The sequence below is a fragment of the Lepisosteus platostomus genome, chromosome 9 (genome assembly GCF_059453375.1).
Source record: "Lepisosteus platostomus isolate fLepPlt1 chromosome 9, fLepPlt1.hap1, whole genome shotgun sequence".
NCBI lineage: Eukaryota > Metazoa > Chordata > Actinopteri > Semionotiformes > Lepisosteidae > Lepisosteus > Lepisosteus platostomus.
In genome coordinates, this window is record NC_142619.1 from 56129374 (window position 1) to 56146200 (window position 16827).

Sequence of the window (16827 nt, forward strand, 5' to 3'; positions counted from 1 at the left end):
GTGTCAAAACTCACCTACTGTACAGTCCAACCTCATGCTGTAGGTGGCTAATGGAATCGCTTCACGATTTGTGCAGATTTCCTTAAAGTGATTTTTGTGGTGATGATAATATTAATATTACAAGTTCAGGTAAATAACAACATTTAGCATGGCATTTTTAATTTTGAATTCTCCGAATCCCTTTACTTCAAAATGTGATAGTTTTCTTTTATGAAGTGTATTTGAAATGGCTTTAAATGAATGGATTTTTAATTTCCATTGCAACTGTTGCTTTTTTTCCCAAATCTTTGTAGACCTGTATCTCCTGGTCTCACTATAATCTCAGCATAAATATTTGTCTGTTTCAAAGCACGTCTGGATCTAAGTTTTTTAATAACAAAACAGGGAACGTACAGCGCTGTCATACCTAGTCACACCTGTTACACATGCCTTTACTTTCAAAAAATTAAATTTTTTGAAAGAAATTTGCTAACCTTCCAAGCCAAACATTCAGTTATAGTGAAATGTGAACAGCCTATATGTTTGAATTAGTAAGAATATAGGAAACAAAATCTGATGTGAAACTTAATCTGGTGGAATTCCTTCATGTGGTCTAGTCAGACCAGAATGACCTCTGGGAATTGGACTGGTATAGTTCCAGGTGCTTGAATGTCCTAACTCATTGTGCTGCTGTCCAGCCAAGGAAATCCTCACAAAATTAATTACATTCAACAGTAACTATTGATTTTTTTTACCCTAGCTCATTCATTGAGAATTAGATCTTTTTACAACAGAAAATATTCATCTTAACATAATGAATTGCAGTTGGTGTTTTGAATATTCATTCTAACCACTTTTTGGAACTTGATGCACTGGCATTCTTGCAAAACCAGAAAGATGGAAATTGGAAATTGGATTGAATATCTTTAGTCTGTTTCAGTCACGTGCCAGAGGAGTACTGTCCTATCTATAAAAGTATTATCCTGTCACTTCTGACAATTATTACCCTTTTCAGATATCCAAAACATGCTTACAAGTGAAAACACATACAGTAAAGCACAACCCCCAAGGTAAACAGTTTAAAACATACAGACTGTATATTTGTGCTGAAAGAGATCTACAGTATGTCTAACAATATGAGCTAGAACCTGTTTCCTGCTGGTTTACTGTTAAGTGCTTAGAGTTTTACTGTTGTGATGAAATATACAGTATAATAATTGCCATAAAAGCTATGATAAGGATAATTATTGTTATGTGTTCTTCTCTACCAGCTCTCTCAGAATCAAGTTGGCATCATGTCCCTTTCATTCTGTGGTAATGACAGAAATGACTCCTACAGTGTGGAACCCAGAGTCCTGGACAATGGCTGTTTTGTGGATGCTCTTAACTTGGTTCCCCACGTCTTCCTTCTCTTCATCACGTTCCCCATTTTGTTTATTGGTATGTAAGGTGGTGTCCTCTGGGACGAGTTACTGTTCACACCTGGATGGTAGCCTGAGAGTTTCTCATGTACACAATGCACTCACTGTGTGACCTCTGAAACAGTACAGTAAATGGGATCAGATGGGGTCGGTGTGAGGTGAAAAAAAGAAAAAAATGAAAAATGTGGAAACAACATTTTTATGGAACCTGAATATTTTAACCACTGCATGATATAAAACATGCATTAAGTTTGAATGAATTGTCTAATTACAGTTTGGGTACTGGCAACATCAAATCAAACCTGACCCAGAAAATTGCTTGTAGTGTTTAGTGTTTTCATGACAAATGTCAGAAAAGGATCTGCTGAAGTGAATTAAATGCAGAACCAATTAAACAAATCAATAATTCAGTTTGGCAATTTGCCAAATATACCTCCAAAGTATTCCATCTAACTTACTCTAGAGCTCACAAGATTATTGGGAATCTTTTGAACTGAAACGCAAACAATGTGTTGTTTATAATTAAAGATTTCTGTTAAAAAGTAGATTTTGTGCTCGAACATCTTTAGTCATATTTGTCCTTCACCTAGTCCCCACCAAGCCCTATTAGTAAATAACATTGAATTTCTTTGACAACACAAAAATGTACTTTATTATTATTTTTTTAAAATCAATCAGAATTCAATATCTTTGTGTGATGAAGTAAGTGTTTACTTTTAGTCCTACCTTAGCCTTAGTCAGTTAAGATGGTACAGTACGTGGAATCAGGTGCTAGAAGTAATTCTACCTGTATATAAAAATCAGGAACTTTGTCAGTTTGGTCTTAAACATTCAGGTTTCCGGTAACACATCATGTCAGATCCAAAGAAATCTGTGACAGTCTTAGAGAAAGAATTGTTGCTGCTTATCTGTCTGGAAGGGATTAGAAAGATATTTCAAAACTAAATGAGGCCTATAATTCCACAGTAAGATAATCTGCAAATGGAAAAAAACAATTAAGACTGTTACCGATATACCTAGGAGTGGCCATCCTTACCAGATTCTGAGCATTTGAGATTTGACTATATGATCATCCTAGAAGCCTTGAAGAGTCCCAAGACTACACCCAGGGATCTACACACCTCTCTTCCTGTGGCAAATGTCAGAGTTCGTGAGTCTCCATCAGGGAAAGCAGAAGGAGGAAACCCTGGTCTCCAAGATGAACTTTGCTGCATGGCTTAAGTTTGCAAAAAAAGAGCACTTGAACAAAAAACAAAACTGTTGGAACAATGTGCTCTGGTACTATAAGTCAAAAGTGGACTTGATTGGCCATAATGCAAAATGTCATGTTTGGTGAAAACCAAACACTTGACCAGAAGAACTTCACACCACTCATCAAACACAGTGGTGGTGGGGTGATGGTTTGACTCTGCTTTGCTGCCTCAGGACCAGGACACGTTGCTATCAGTGAGTCTACAATGAAATCCACACTGTACCAGAGTTAAGATAAAGGAAAATGTGAGACCATCTCTCTGGCAGCTAAAGCTAAACTGATAGTGGATCATTTAACAGGACAATGATCAATTGTCATTTACCAATGGAATGGCCAAGTCAAAGTCCAGATCTAAAATCCACAGAGATGCTGTGGCAGGACCTAAAGAGGAGCTTTGCATATATGAGGACCTCAAACATCACAGAGCTGAAGCTGTTCTATAAAGAACAGTGGGCCATTTTTGCTGCTAAAGGCAGTGCTACATGTTACTGAATCAAGGAGTGAATATTGAATGCTGGCTGATTTATTTTTTAAATAAAGTAGAATTTTGTGTTATTGGTCAAACTAGTTTTACTATTAAGACTTGGTGAAGACTCAGTTAAGGTCAAATATGTCTAAATATGGTCAATATGGTCATCCACAAAACCTTAAGGGGGTGTATTTACCACTGTATTCTTATATACAGTAGTACCTCTCAATACAGAGCATTCTTAAGGCATTTAACATCAATTGTACATTTTAAATACTACATTATACAGAATATACAATTAAACTAATGTAGTTGTAATTGGGAAATTAAAAGAAAAAAATGTATTGAGAATTAAAGGCCATAAGTTTTAAGATGAGTTCTAATAATTCTTATTAAAAAGCATCTGCATAAAGTCTAGAGTTTAACATGCTGGCTCTGTTTCTAATATTTTTAGTTCAAACCGCGTTTCAGTTTGGTACTCTTGTTTTATGTTGCACTTGAAATGTATTCTCTGAGGAAACTCAATTTTCAGTTTATCTTGGTTATTTTTTGCACTGTATTCCTGGGAATGTCTTGTATCAGCATCTCTTAATCCATTCTCCCAGGACCTTTTAATTGACACTTCCTGATAAGTCCTTTCATGAGGTTATTTTGATGAGCGTCTGTGAGAAAGCCTAGTAATGTCTTTCACTGAAGAGACTTTGTTACTTCATTTTCATGCAGCAACAGAGAATGAACAAGACAGAAAAGATTAAGTTGCTTATTAAAAACTAGTACCCAGACTGTGCAGTAGTAGAAGCATAAAAAGTAATTTTGTTTTGTGTCATACTCTTCATTCATGAGGGTCATTTTGCACAGCACAGACTCACTTCATCCACCACTTATGGGCAGCTGCTACTTGTCAATAAAAAAAAATATATTTCAGCCTGTTTAATTATGCATGATTATATCTGGATTTTTAACTTAAAGGGTTTGTTTGAAAAGCAGTCAAATCAAGTTTCTAGATGTAGTGTATATGTTACCTTAATTTTTTACTAGTGTTTTAAAGAAACATAACTACCAACTGGATTGACATACAGTATACACTATTTGATTTGAAACCCTTTAGAAATGGACATCTGTATTTCAAGGAGAGGTTTTTTTTTTTACCCATAAACATTTCTGATTTATTTCCATGGAAAATATTGTAGAGATGAGATGGTGTCAAGGTAAGTAATAAGAGATTCAGATATAAGGGTTTGCCTGTAGTTGATCGATTTTACATGATGCTTTCCCCAGTGCCGTCCAGAGTGGGCTTCATGCTCAGGGACTGGTTTGGTTCCTATATATAGATGTGCTATCAAGATCCAGCCCTGACACTGAATATGTCTATGGATGGACTAAATGGGCACTGAGGGACATATGTCACATCTTTTCCATTTGGTACAGTAGCAGGTAGTATTTGGTCCTTAATATTAAGGTAGAGCTGACCATGAAAAGTGTTGCATAAAAATAAAAAGTGGTAGATTAATTGATTACAAAACAAGATGATTATTGGTGGAACTGCGAGAGGCCCTGAAGACAGTGCAATACCAGTTCAATACCAGTACAATACCAGTGCCCATTGTCCTCCAAGGTGACCTAGGTGCTACACATAAGGTATTGCTGTTCTTGTATTCTGTGGCAGACATTCATTAGTCCTCAGAATGTCAAGATGCAAAAGCACACTGAGACTCCATTCAGGATCCTCTTTTGTCTCTGCAGGCTGGGGCAGCCAGAGCTCTAAGGTACAGATCCATCACAACACTTGGCTGCATTTCCCTGGTCACAACATGAGATGGATCCTGACCTTCACTCTGCTGTTTGTTCATGTGTGTGAGATAGCGGAAGGCATTGTTTCTAATGGGTAAGCCTCTTGATCTGCTCCCGTCAAGCTGATCTACTAAAGTGCAGCAGGGCAGAGAGCGAGAAGGACTGCTCTAGGTTTCTGTTCAAAATATGGAAGTCTGATTATATACAGTATAATTTGCTTTTGCATTACAGAGTTGCCATTAATATTAATATTAATGTGTTTTGTTAGCTTATCACTCTTGTTACCATAATGGGAGTAATCCCAGGTTTGCCACAGACATACAGTACAGTACATACTAGTACAAATAATTGTAGACCCAGTATAGCTTCGGGTAGAGTAGAGTAGTTTATTGCCATATCTACACATACATTGGAATTCTTAATCACGCTGATCTCTTGGGATGTACCAAATTAGGAATCCTGACTGGGGGTGCATTCAACAGCAGTAGTGGTGGCCAAAATTATTAATTGTCTTGTGACCAGGAACCTGTGGATCTCTATGGGTATGCATTGATCTTTCTGTCTAAATCACTGTAGCAAGACCTTCATAAGCCTACTTGTGTTAAAGAAGGATCTTACCCAAGGGAAAGCTTGTCTGCCATCAATTTCTATTTGCTGAGATATACTGCAGGTTCTAGCAGCCAGATTAAGCTGGAATTTTCTATAATATTCAAGTTTGAATGTTCTATAGGAGATAAAATTAGAAAAAAAGATGGAAATGGACAGATTTATGCTACTAGAAATCATACGATGTTGGTACTATATGTTTCTCTTGAAAACGCAATGGATATTTATATTTTATGGTTCTCAAAGCCTTTTACTTGGTAAATGGATGCATGCACAGATTTCAAATAATCAAGTTGTTAAAATGCAAAAAATAGTAGTAATAGTAAAGTAATAAGAATAAGAATACAATGTTCGTTTCAGCTCTTTGCCTTTCCAACATGGACCATGCAAGGTGCAACTTTGCCTCAATGTTTGTAGCTCACAAATATATTGTAAAAAATGAGGAGGATGGAATGCACAAGTGTTCCCTAGCTAACACACAGGAGAAATGTCATAACCTGGATGATCTCTGCCAGAACTCTTGGGAGTTAGAAGGGGTTTCTGGGGGCACAGGAGGCAAGTCAGCCTCTTGAAATACTGGGTTGCCATCTGCATGTCCCAGAAGGCCAGTGGAGAGCAGTGGAATGGAATCCAAATTAGCAGTGTGTCACTGGAATGGAATTCCCCCAAAAGATGATGTGATGCTCTTGTGCTGTATGGTTGCGTACCGGGGAACATATTACCATCAAAAAATGGTTTAACCTTTGGTTTGTTTGGCATTCTTAACTCTCCCTTGCCATATCTACACATGTGAGATTTCCCAGTGTCTTTCTCTAAGTGGTGAACAGTCTGACTGCAGGTTTATTTGCCAAAGCTGAAGAGAGCATGTCATATCTCATATACCTACAGTACATTAAGGTTCAGAGACAGCTGTGTGTAATGCAGATTGTAAGAGTGGTATAAACTCTGTATATAGCCATAAAACAGCACTGAAGTGCTACAAGCAAGCATGGGTTTAACACAGACAGCAAATGTTTATATATGTGTGGGTTGGTATAAATTAGAAAGCTTTGGTTTGTTTGAAAATGTGCACAGTGGAGTTTTAATATACTGACTAGAATATCAATGCATTTTTCCAGCCGAGCTCTTCTTTTCCATTCAGTAAGTGACTGCATTGCTGTTTCCTAACTCTGTCCTTGAGAAGCTGTGCTGAGCTATAACTCTTCGTTTAATACAGTTTATGAGACAAGGATCAATGCAGACTCTCGTGTTTCTTACATTATTGTCTGTCACCTTCATTTTCATGAGATCACGTTTCTCATCTTACTGAGCATCCTATTGTTTTTGTTCTGTTAGAGTTTCTGTTATTTAACCCAGTTTGGCTAAAATCACATTCCCACAACTTTCCCCAGTAAGGAAAGAGACTTCATAAAGAACTCTTTTTCATTCACAACAATAACAATAATAATAATACTTCTTCTGGGGACTCCCCTCCACCAACACCAGTGTGCACCCCGAGCTTGTATGAAGGTGACAGCAGCCAGAGTGCTCCAGTACACTCACCACACATCAGCTATCAGCGGGAAGGAGAACAGAGTGTTGAAGCCAATACATAGAAGGGGATTAGTAGGAGGCCATGATTGGTAAATCCCAATAGGAAGTTTGGCCAGGACGCTACTCTTTACAAGCATTGTCCTCAGATTTTAAGTGACAACAGAGAGTCAGGACCTCAGTTTTGTATCTCATCTGAAGAACGGCACCTTTTTATATTATAAGGTCCCCTTCACTATATTGGCATATTAGGACCTACACAGACTACAGGGTGAGCGCCCCCTACTGGTCCCACTACTACCTCTTCCAGCAGCAACCTTTCTCCCATCCAGGTACTAACCAGCTCCAGTGGGCTGCAGGGTGATATGGCTGCAAGTTCACTAGGTTTGACTTTACTGATTTTTATCAATGTACTCATTGTACTTCAACAACACCAATACCTGACAATCTTTTCTGGATCTTTGTTTTGAATATTTAGTTTGTGTGGTGAAAAGAATTTAACCAGAAACAGAATATAACAAGTAGCATTTAAAGAAGCACATTAAAAAGGAATGAGATATTGCATTAAAATTTCATAAAAAATTCCAATGGTACCAATGAGGCTTGTTCATATTAAAAAGTAAATGTAAACAAAGATGTAATAATTTGAAAAAAATACCAAGAAAATAATATCCTAAAATATAGTAATTTCATATTATTCTCTTCCTATGATAAATGTAGTTTCACCCATTTCACAAATTTACAACAATGGATGAAAGGAATCATAAACTCTCACAAATATAAGCCATGATCGTTTTCTCTTCAAATTCACTTTGGTTTTCTTTAAAGTAATCTTAAAACCAACACTTACTCTCTGTGCACTTACCTGAAGTCATGCAAATCTTCAGGAAGTAGACAAAGTTCATATGACAAAACATATATCCCCGGATTATAAATGAAACCCGAACTGGTGGCAGAATTTCACCTTAGACAAGAATGTGGCACGAATGATTCTGTATTTTGATGTTATATCTCTTTCTACAAACTGAGTATGGATTACTCTAGCTATTACACTCTTTCTTTTTCTTTTTAGGTACATGAAAACACACCATCTTCATCTTTTCATGCCTGCATTTATGGGCTTTATAGCAGCCACTACATCTGTAGTTTATTACCACAACATTGAAACCTCCAATTTCCCCAAATTGCTGCTTGGTAAGTGAATGGTCAAAATGTGTTTTTTTTGCAGGGGAGAGCTCTCATTGCCTGCCTGGCTAACATAGAGCCAGCAGCTGCATATTGGGGGTGATTCTCCATGTCAAAAACTTTAAAAGCATGACTATACCACTGCTTTTGGCAAAGTGATATTTCTATTACCTGATTTTTGGAATGAGGAACTCCTCTGCAGTTTAGGTCAGCATATAAGCTTCAACATTATAGGGAGAAGGCTCTAATCTAGTCTTATTTTCACTACTTTTATGCAGAGTATTCTTATCACATTTGCAAGTATGACTCTGCTCATTTCTTTTGTTAAATTAGTGCATCACTCTTTCAGTCCTGTGAATTTTTAAAGGGACCAGTTGGGGTGCAATGGTCGTGAGGCAGTTAGTGCTGCTGCCTCATTCCTCTGTGTCCTGGGTTTGATTCTGGCATATTTTGTGTGGAGTTTACATGTCATCCTGTGAAGAAAAAGGGAAAGGTTTATTCCATGTTAAAACCTGAAGAAGGCTCCACAGCCGAAATGCTATGCCTCTTTTCTTTTCCTTTCAGCATGGAATAAACCCTTACCTGTTCCTTTCCAGCTTGCACATGCTAATGCAGCTACTGTACCTAGTCAAACTTCATGTTATCCTGTGTGTCTGTGTGGACTTTCGCAGGGTACTCCCGCCTCTCACATGTGTGTAATTTTGCCATTCAGGATGTGGTCCTGCCTTACACCATGATATTCCAGAGTAGGCTCTAGTTGTCTCAACCTTAGAATACCAGTATATGTTTAATGGAAGGATGGAAAGGGACCAGTTATTAGGGCAGCTGTTAGCAGAAGACTGTTGATCTTTAATGTGGTACATAAGGGATTTCAGTTTAGGTCTTGCAGTTAGAACAATTTAACAAGGCAAGGGTGAAATGATTGTGAAGTCAATAGGAGTAAAATGTGTGTAGTTGGACCCTGTATTTGATTTCTTGTCTAAGGAGACTTCCAGGCACTCAGCACGCACAGCCCCAGACAGGTACTTAACACTCCATTGAAAAAGACTGGAGTTTGAACTCTTTAGAAAGAGTTAGAGTGTAATTCTGACTCTTTGAAGTGTGTTGCACAGGCCATGCAGGATATTCATAGAAGTGCGGATTTTTATATTCAGGATGGAGTACTGTGCCGTATGCAATAATGTATACTATTCATGTTGTCAGAGCTGAAAAGTGCAGGTGGTATGATTTCTGATGGGAATCTCCAGGGCTTGTGCACAGAGGAACAGTTCATTTCTGTTTAAGATTAAAACCTAGTTTAAGATTTAAATAATCTTTCTGACAGTTGAAAATAGGGCCATAGACCATAGGGCCTGGTCTTTATAGTAATGGAGTGTCTATGAGCTTGACCTGGTTGTTTAGAATCATTCCAGGCTGCAGGAGGGAGTACATCTCTGTATCATATTTTAATGGTATAATTTTTTTTCTCTAATTCACAGCTCTGTTCATTTATTGGGTACTGGCGTTCATCACAAAGACTATAAAGCTGGTAAAGTACTTTGAATACCAAGTGGGGATTCAGCATTTGAGGTTTTGCATCACTGCTATGCTGGTCATCCTCTATGGGCTGCTAATGGCAGTGGAGATCAATGTCATTAGGATCAGGGTGAGCACATATTTTCTTTTTCTCTCCAATGCAAGTGTCTCCTTTATAAGAAATTAAACAATCCCACTCCCCTCTCCTCTATCACACCAGTACAACTTCTCCTTCCAATTAAATATTCTGTCTCAGAATGATGGAAGTTCTTGGAGTTGGAGCACGTTGAATTGTCCTGATATTTGAGCGGCTTCCGTCTGTGTGATTTCCAGAGGTACGTCTTTTTCACAAACCCCCAGAAGGTGAAACCTCCAGAAGACCTGCAGGATCTGGGGGTGAGGTTCCTGCAGCCTTTTGTTAATTTGCTGTCCAAGGCCACATACTGGTGGATGAACCCTATGATCATCGGTGCCCATAAGAGGCCAATTGAACTGAAGAAGATTGGTAAGCTACCAATAGCTATGAGGGCTCTGACCAACTACTTGCGCCTGAAAGATGCCTATGAGGAGCAAAGGGTGAGTAGTATAGACCACATTCATACAAGCTTTTGCTTGCTTTTAATAACACTGCAAACCTGAAAGGCATTTGTTGTTAAGATACATATACAAGTCCTCTAAATCTCACTGGTTAAGGTATAGCTATGATAATGAGCCCTAATAAGGGTTAAATATCTGTCTGTGGCAATTTTCTGCAATTTAATGTATGCAAAGAAGAATTAGAAGTCTTTTTAGACAGGTTTGCTTTCTAGTGTTGGGAAACAGAGCTAAATAACAACTTCTCATGATTCTTAGCAATTTCTGCTTGTCCTTAAAAACACTGTTAGACACCAAAACACCTTTTGGCTTTAGTTGATAAATCCTGATATCTCTCAATGCGAAAACATCAATCAGGTGTATTTAATAATCCTCATAGGAAAAACACCACATACTGGTGGGACACAGAAGTGTTGCTCAGCTTGCGTTTACTTTCCTGGAGCAATTGTAAAATCACCAGCTTTTCTGAAGTGTTTGTGTTGATGTGTTCTATGTTTATTAGGCTTAATCCTTCATAACAGCTCAGAACAGTACGAGCATTGTGGATTTTAAAACATTATTTGTTGAAGGAAAACCTGCTGGCTTACCCCCAAAACTAGTACTTTCAGTATAGTGTTTATGAAAGTATATATACAGCTACCCTCCAAAGATTGATTGGCTAAGCTAAATTGTCCATTTCTTGAGTAGCAGGTTTGAAACCCCTTTCTAATTAACCTATGCTATCTGGATATGATCTACAATTGTACAATCTGCTACAATTCTGACTCCAACTTATTAAGTGTGAGCTTCAGGTGAATAAGATTGTTACTTTCATATTCATAACTATCTACGTTTTTTACTGTATTATATAGAGTATTAAGCAGGAAGGAAAAACAAAAAGAATTTAGAATGATATTTTATAGTGTATTTATTATTAAATATCATACTTTTTCCAAGAAATATATTGAAAAAATGTTATACCTTTACCAAGCAGAAATGTATCTAAATACTAAACTACAAAACAAATTTGACAAAATTGAGGTTTTTCTAAAGTAGAGTTTTTTCTTAAAGTAGGTACTTTGGTACAATGTGTTTTGTTCCAGATTCTCTTGCACTTAAGACAGAAAAGCTCAATGTGAATGTTTCTGCTTTTGACCTGCAGCCTTGTGACCTTATAGGGGATCTTTCTTTGATGTCTTTTAAAATTGCTCTCAGTACAGCATGGGATTTCGTAAGCAGATGTATTTTACCCTCTGGAACATCAAAGCAGGTCTGAAATGCACAAGATGAAATTAGGATAAAGGAGCTATGGAGCAAAATCCAGGAAAAAAAAAAACAATGTAGCTGAACCCGTTGCTAAAGCGTTTTTCATCCTCTCTTCTGTTCCCTGGTGTCCTGACTGCATGGAACAAGGTGGCCGACGATCCTGAAAAGGCCCCCTCGATCTGGAAGTCAATGTACCGGGCGTTCGGACGGCCCATCCTGCTCAGCAGCACCTTCCGCTACCTCGCTGACCTGCTGGGCTTCGCCGGGCCGCTGTGCATCTCCGGCATCGTCATGCGGCTGGAGAATGAGAGGAACTCAACTAAGAGCGAGCAGAACAACGTGAGTTCGCAGGGGTAGTGTCACGATTGTAGTCCCTCCCCTTTAAGGGCACTCCGGCACTTTTACTTCTGAGTTGATTTTGTGCACCTGCCTCCTATTCAGCCCACCTTAAAAGCCAGAAGCTCACTCTGTTCCGGGCTCTGCATTGGTCCCGAGTTCGGGACCTGTAGCGTCTGGTTCCGTTCCCCCTGTTTTCCTCCCTCATCCCCGGATTGTGTCGTCTGCATAGGGTCCCGAAAGAACGCTTTGTTACAGGTAGCACAGGGTCTGTGCCTTGTTCCTGGAGCTGCTTTCAACTTTTTAATAGTTAACCAACACAAGCAATTAATATCAACCTGTACCTGGGTTTTTAGATGTCCCTTCATTCAGGGGTCTGGAACGAAAGCAGTTATACTTCTGTGACGCAAAGGGTCTTATGTCAGGAAATCATTAAGTAAACATTGGTTGTTCAGAGGGAGCAGCTACTTCGGTAAAATGGGACGAGGAGAGTTCATTTGCTAAATTTCTTAGCAAAGTATTTTTGAAATTCTTTAATAAGGAACTTTTGAAACTAGAGTCTGAGAGCAAGATGCTGGTTTAAAAACCTAATAAAGCTATATAAAGGTTATATAGATACTGTAGGTGGGTGACCCAATAGAGTTACTTAGCACTAGGGTCAGGATCCATTGTCTAGCATGGCTAAACTGCTGAAATGTTGCCTAGGATGTACAAAGATTTTATAAAACAAGCTTTAGTGTAAATTTGTAGATAATAAAACAAAGGTAAAAGTAACAGTATGATCATGATAAAAGTAACAGCAATGATAAATCACAGAAGATTGTTATGAAGCAGTGTAAATGTATGCAGTCAAACACCAGATTAAATTCCTACCTTGTTCTCTAGCCTCAGTGCCCTGTTTAAGTCTTTGGACTACATTATTGTTCTAGGTGTTCTTTTTTCATGTCATTTCAGGTCATCTTGCTCTGTGTTCTCTCTTTATAAAAAAATGAAGTGCAACAATGTTTTAATCAGAAACTCCCTTGGCATTGACAACTGGTATTTCTAAACTGTTTGATTTAGATGATTATATATCAAGTAATTTTCTTCTTGTGTTTATCATAACTTAGCTCACACTTGCTGAAGAGAGCTATTTTAGCTCAGCTTATCTTTTGTATCATATAACACTTCTTCAGGTGACATATGCCTGGAAGCTTCAGTATTTCAAGGTTTGTAAGGACGTGGAGTGTTGCTATGTAATCTGCATATAAACTATCTCTATCTCTGAACCTGTGTTGTATAAAGAGTAGTTCTCAGTCTTGGTCCTGGGTGACCACTGTGTCTGCTGGTTTTCATTCCTCCTCAACCATCTGGACACAGACTGGGATGACCTATCAGTCGCTCCCGCAATGACATTTTTTTCCTTCTGGGTAAATGCAATTGGTTACATCCCAGGAAACACACCTGCATGATGGCAATTTTGAAACTCCAGAATTGTCACACGGCTAAAAGCAATTACAAAACCCATTCACCTTTATTAGAGATGGAAGAAAATTGAACAACACACTCACAAACAGGAAATTGAAAATAATTTGTCCGATAAGGACAAGTAAATACCAGAAGAGACATACCAGATTTCACAACCACTGGCCTAAAGGGTCTTGTTTCTTCCCTTTTGAGTTCTCAGATACTGTATGTATCTGACCTACAGTGATTACTGACCTCTAAGAATATAAGAACTGTTACAAAAACAGACTAGGCCATATAGCTGATCTGTCTAGTTTTGTTGCTGGAGAGATCAGGAAAGCCCAAGACAACATGAAGAACAAACTGAAAGCAAAATTACACATTCATTTTAGCTGCTTATGCCTTAATGCTAAAAGTTTAAGGAGTGCAATGCAAGACCTCAAGGCTATACATATAGAGGTAGCTTTGACATTATAAGAATAACCAAATCGCAGGTACAGAATGATGATGGGGACTGTTGTGTTTGATCAATTAGAGAGACATTAGGGCTTTGAATAGTTAATCCAAGGTATTGTGTGTTCCAAGTCTCTACTCACTGAGCATTTTAATCAATCATAATTAAAATCTGCATAGCAGTAGTTTTCTAGAGCACGAGTAATAGACATTTGAGTTAACTTACCTTTTTATCACGTTATGGGTGTTTATTTTGAATTAAGGAGTCATTTGTTACCTGTTTCTAAAATTTATCCACAATAAATGTGACTCAAGTCCCAGTGAAAAGAGCCAGAGTGGGTCTTTACAGTATGTCTTCACTCAAAACCTTTAGCACAATAGATACATTAATAATTAGCCAGAGTCAACCAGGGATCTGTTTCACATTCACTAGGAAAACTAGTAAAGGGTCACAAGTAGAAACTAAAAGAAAATACATTTAAGATGGAGGGAAGAAAACATTTTTCACAGTGCTGCAGATATCTTTCCAGCCAGCTGGTTGAAGCCCCAAATCCAAACTCTCTCAGGACATATCTGTATAAAATTTTAGATTTGCTTAGCTGCTAAACTGCCTAATAAGCAACATGAGCCAAATGGCTCTGATTCGCAAACTTTTTAAGTTTTTTTAAAATTTATATTTCATTCCATTTAGAAAAAGAAAGTTTTGGAAAGTTTGTATTAAACTCTGTGTGAATGTAGCCCACAATCACTGCTCCTTCATCAGTGTCATTTGGATTTTTTTGGTGTCGATGCTGAATGTCACGAATTAAGAATTCAAGTTCACTCAAGGCTCCTCTGTAGGATGTAAATGTAATCTATAGAGAATGCAAGAACCGTACACTCGAGAGCAGCAACAAACTCTAAGATCTCAAGTTAAAAGGGTGACTGGTCTCTTCCTGTGCCTCCTGTGAAAGACAGTAGGAGAGGGTAAACTCATTGAAACGCTGGGCCAGAACAGGCTTGCATATCTTTGTGACATGGAAAATTCTCGACTCACGTCACACTCTCTCAGCTTTTTGTGATGGCACAAGTGTAAGTTTAAGACTTGAGCCACCCTGGAAAATGTCAATGACTGTTTCCTAATGTCCTACAGTCTCACCAGTAGTAACCAAACTTTTCCAGCACCTGTGGGGGATTCTGCAAGTGCACAAATTCGACAAACAACAAAAAAGAATCAGGCAGAAAGCTCGAAAGATCGAAATCTGTATTCTTTTCTTTGAAGAATCATATACAGTACCAGTATAATGTAGGAAACATTACATAAGATTTTTTTGTGATTCTGTATCCTTCATAAATCTGGTTTATGAAGGAGTCATGCTAGCATGTTGATCACTTGCAGTCTGTGTTGCTCTTTTCTAGGCTTGGTTTTTTGGAGTTTACTTCCTGTCATCAAATGAGCTACTGCAGAACACCTATGTCCTGGCAGTTCTACTGTTTCTGGCCCTGGTGCTGCAGAGGACATTTTTACAGGCTTCGTATTATGTTACCATAGAAACTGGCATCAACCTCAGAGGGGCATTACTGGTAAGTATGAATTCCCCTTTACTCCCAGTGGGTATGTGTTTGCACCCCCCTTTCTGTTCTTGTTCTGTTCCTGCTTTTTTTCTAAAGGCAAGAATGTTTTTTTTTTCTGTGAATACTTTGCTATCCAGGATTTTTCCAGCAAAGGTCAAATACAACTACATTTTACAACTGTGAGAATATGTCTATTTGTCTTTGGACAGGAACGTGAGATACTCTCGTTTGCTTATCAGGCATTGTCATCAAAACTATCCTAAAATGAATTAGATGTTCAAATCTAACACAAAGGCTACATCAATTGTTTACATGTACTTTATTTTTCTGATCTGTTATGCAATAAATCTTTATAAATAACTAACCTAGCTGGAAAAATACAGATTTGATTAGTTACTGCTTGTTTTAGCTCTACACATTTTAAGTTCACATTGTCTGGCTGTAGCTTCAAGTATTTTCAAGTGAGAGCCGTTCCTAATAAATTATGTTTTCACAAAATAACAAAATTAGTGCTCATGTATTTCCTGTGTTTCTTTTCTGAAATAAACCAACAGCTCATCCAGTCATGAGGAGCAAGTCCAGAGCTATACAAAAGATTCATTACACCCTTAAAATTGTCTCAGAATGTCTTCTTTGCCAGCTGTACCTGGAAAAGTCAGTGCTGTTTCAAATGTTGAAATGCTATGACGACCTAGTAGCTAAAACATAATTGTTTGAATGAATAGATATCCTGGCATGTTTTGAATCTGTGTGCATTCCTTTGTGCTACACTATTTGCAGAAATGGAAAGGCTAACAGTACAGGCTAAACATTAAACAAAACATTCAACAAACAAAAACTAGTGTGGGACTAACAAAGGCAAAATCATTAGTTCGCTTTGTAGACAAAGATAATCCTTTTTGTCTCATCCTTAAAACTTAGAGTAATATCTGGATATATTTCAGGTGTAGCTTAAATATTATTGTTGTGACTGATAAATTAACTCAGAGTTCTGGTCCTGGAGAGCCAGTTGGACGTACAGTAGAATAGTTAATTCAACAATAGTGTGTTCCAGGTCTCCACTCAATATGCATTTTGATCTGTAGTTAAAATCAACATATTTGTAGTTTTCCAGAGCAGGAGTAACAGATCCTTGCAATTACTTACCCTTCTAGCATATCAAATTATGTACTGTATGTTTGTTTTAAGTTAGATGCAGTCTCTAACCTCTTTCAAGCCTTCTCGTCATCTCATAACATTAGTCTAAAGTAAATATGATACAAGATGCAGTGAAATATTACAAGCCATGGTGGGACTTTGTGTCTTGGCTCCACATTTCTAATTGCAAGAAAATTGGATAAAACAAATAAACTAGGAAGTTCATGTAACACATAATTTACAGTGCATTCCGTGAAGGAAAGTTTTGCAAGTGACTTGTGAAAGATTTTGCTGTTGGTGCTTTCCCTGAGCCC

The 16827-nt window shown here is 37.9% G+C and overlaps 1 protein-coding gene across 5 annotated transcripts in view; it reads left to right on the plus strand.

The window, feature by feature from the left end:
- The first annotated feature begins 1249 nt into the window (after positions 1-1249).
- Positions 1250-16827, plus strand: part of abcc9 (ATP binding cassette subfamily C member 9) — a 67068-nt gene continuing 51490 nt past the window's right edge. For all 5 annotated transcript variants that reach the window (XM_088645732.1, XM_088645734.1, XM_088645735.1 and 2 more), the window contains exons 1-7: positions 1250-1419; positions 4865-5006; positions 8121-8242; positions 9712-9878; positions 10082-10324; positions 11735-11926; positions 15221-15385. In XM_088645732.1, coding sequence (XP_088501858.1) covers positions 1275-1419; positions 4865-5006; positions 8121-8242; positions 9712-9878; positions 10082-10324; positions 11735-11926; positions 15221-15385 — 1176 coding nt within the window. In that variant the 5' untranslated portion in view covers positions 1250-1274. The remainder of the gene's footprint in view (positions 1420-4864; positions 5007-8120; positions 8243-9711; positions 9879-10081; positions 10325-11734; positions 11927-15220; positions 15386-16827) is intronic.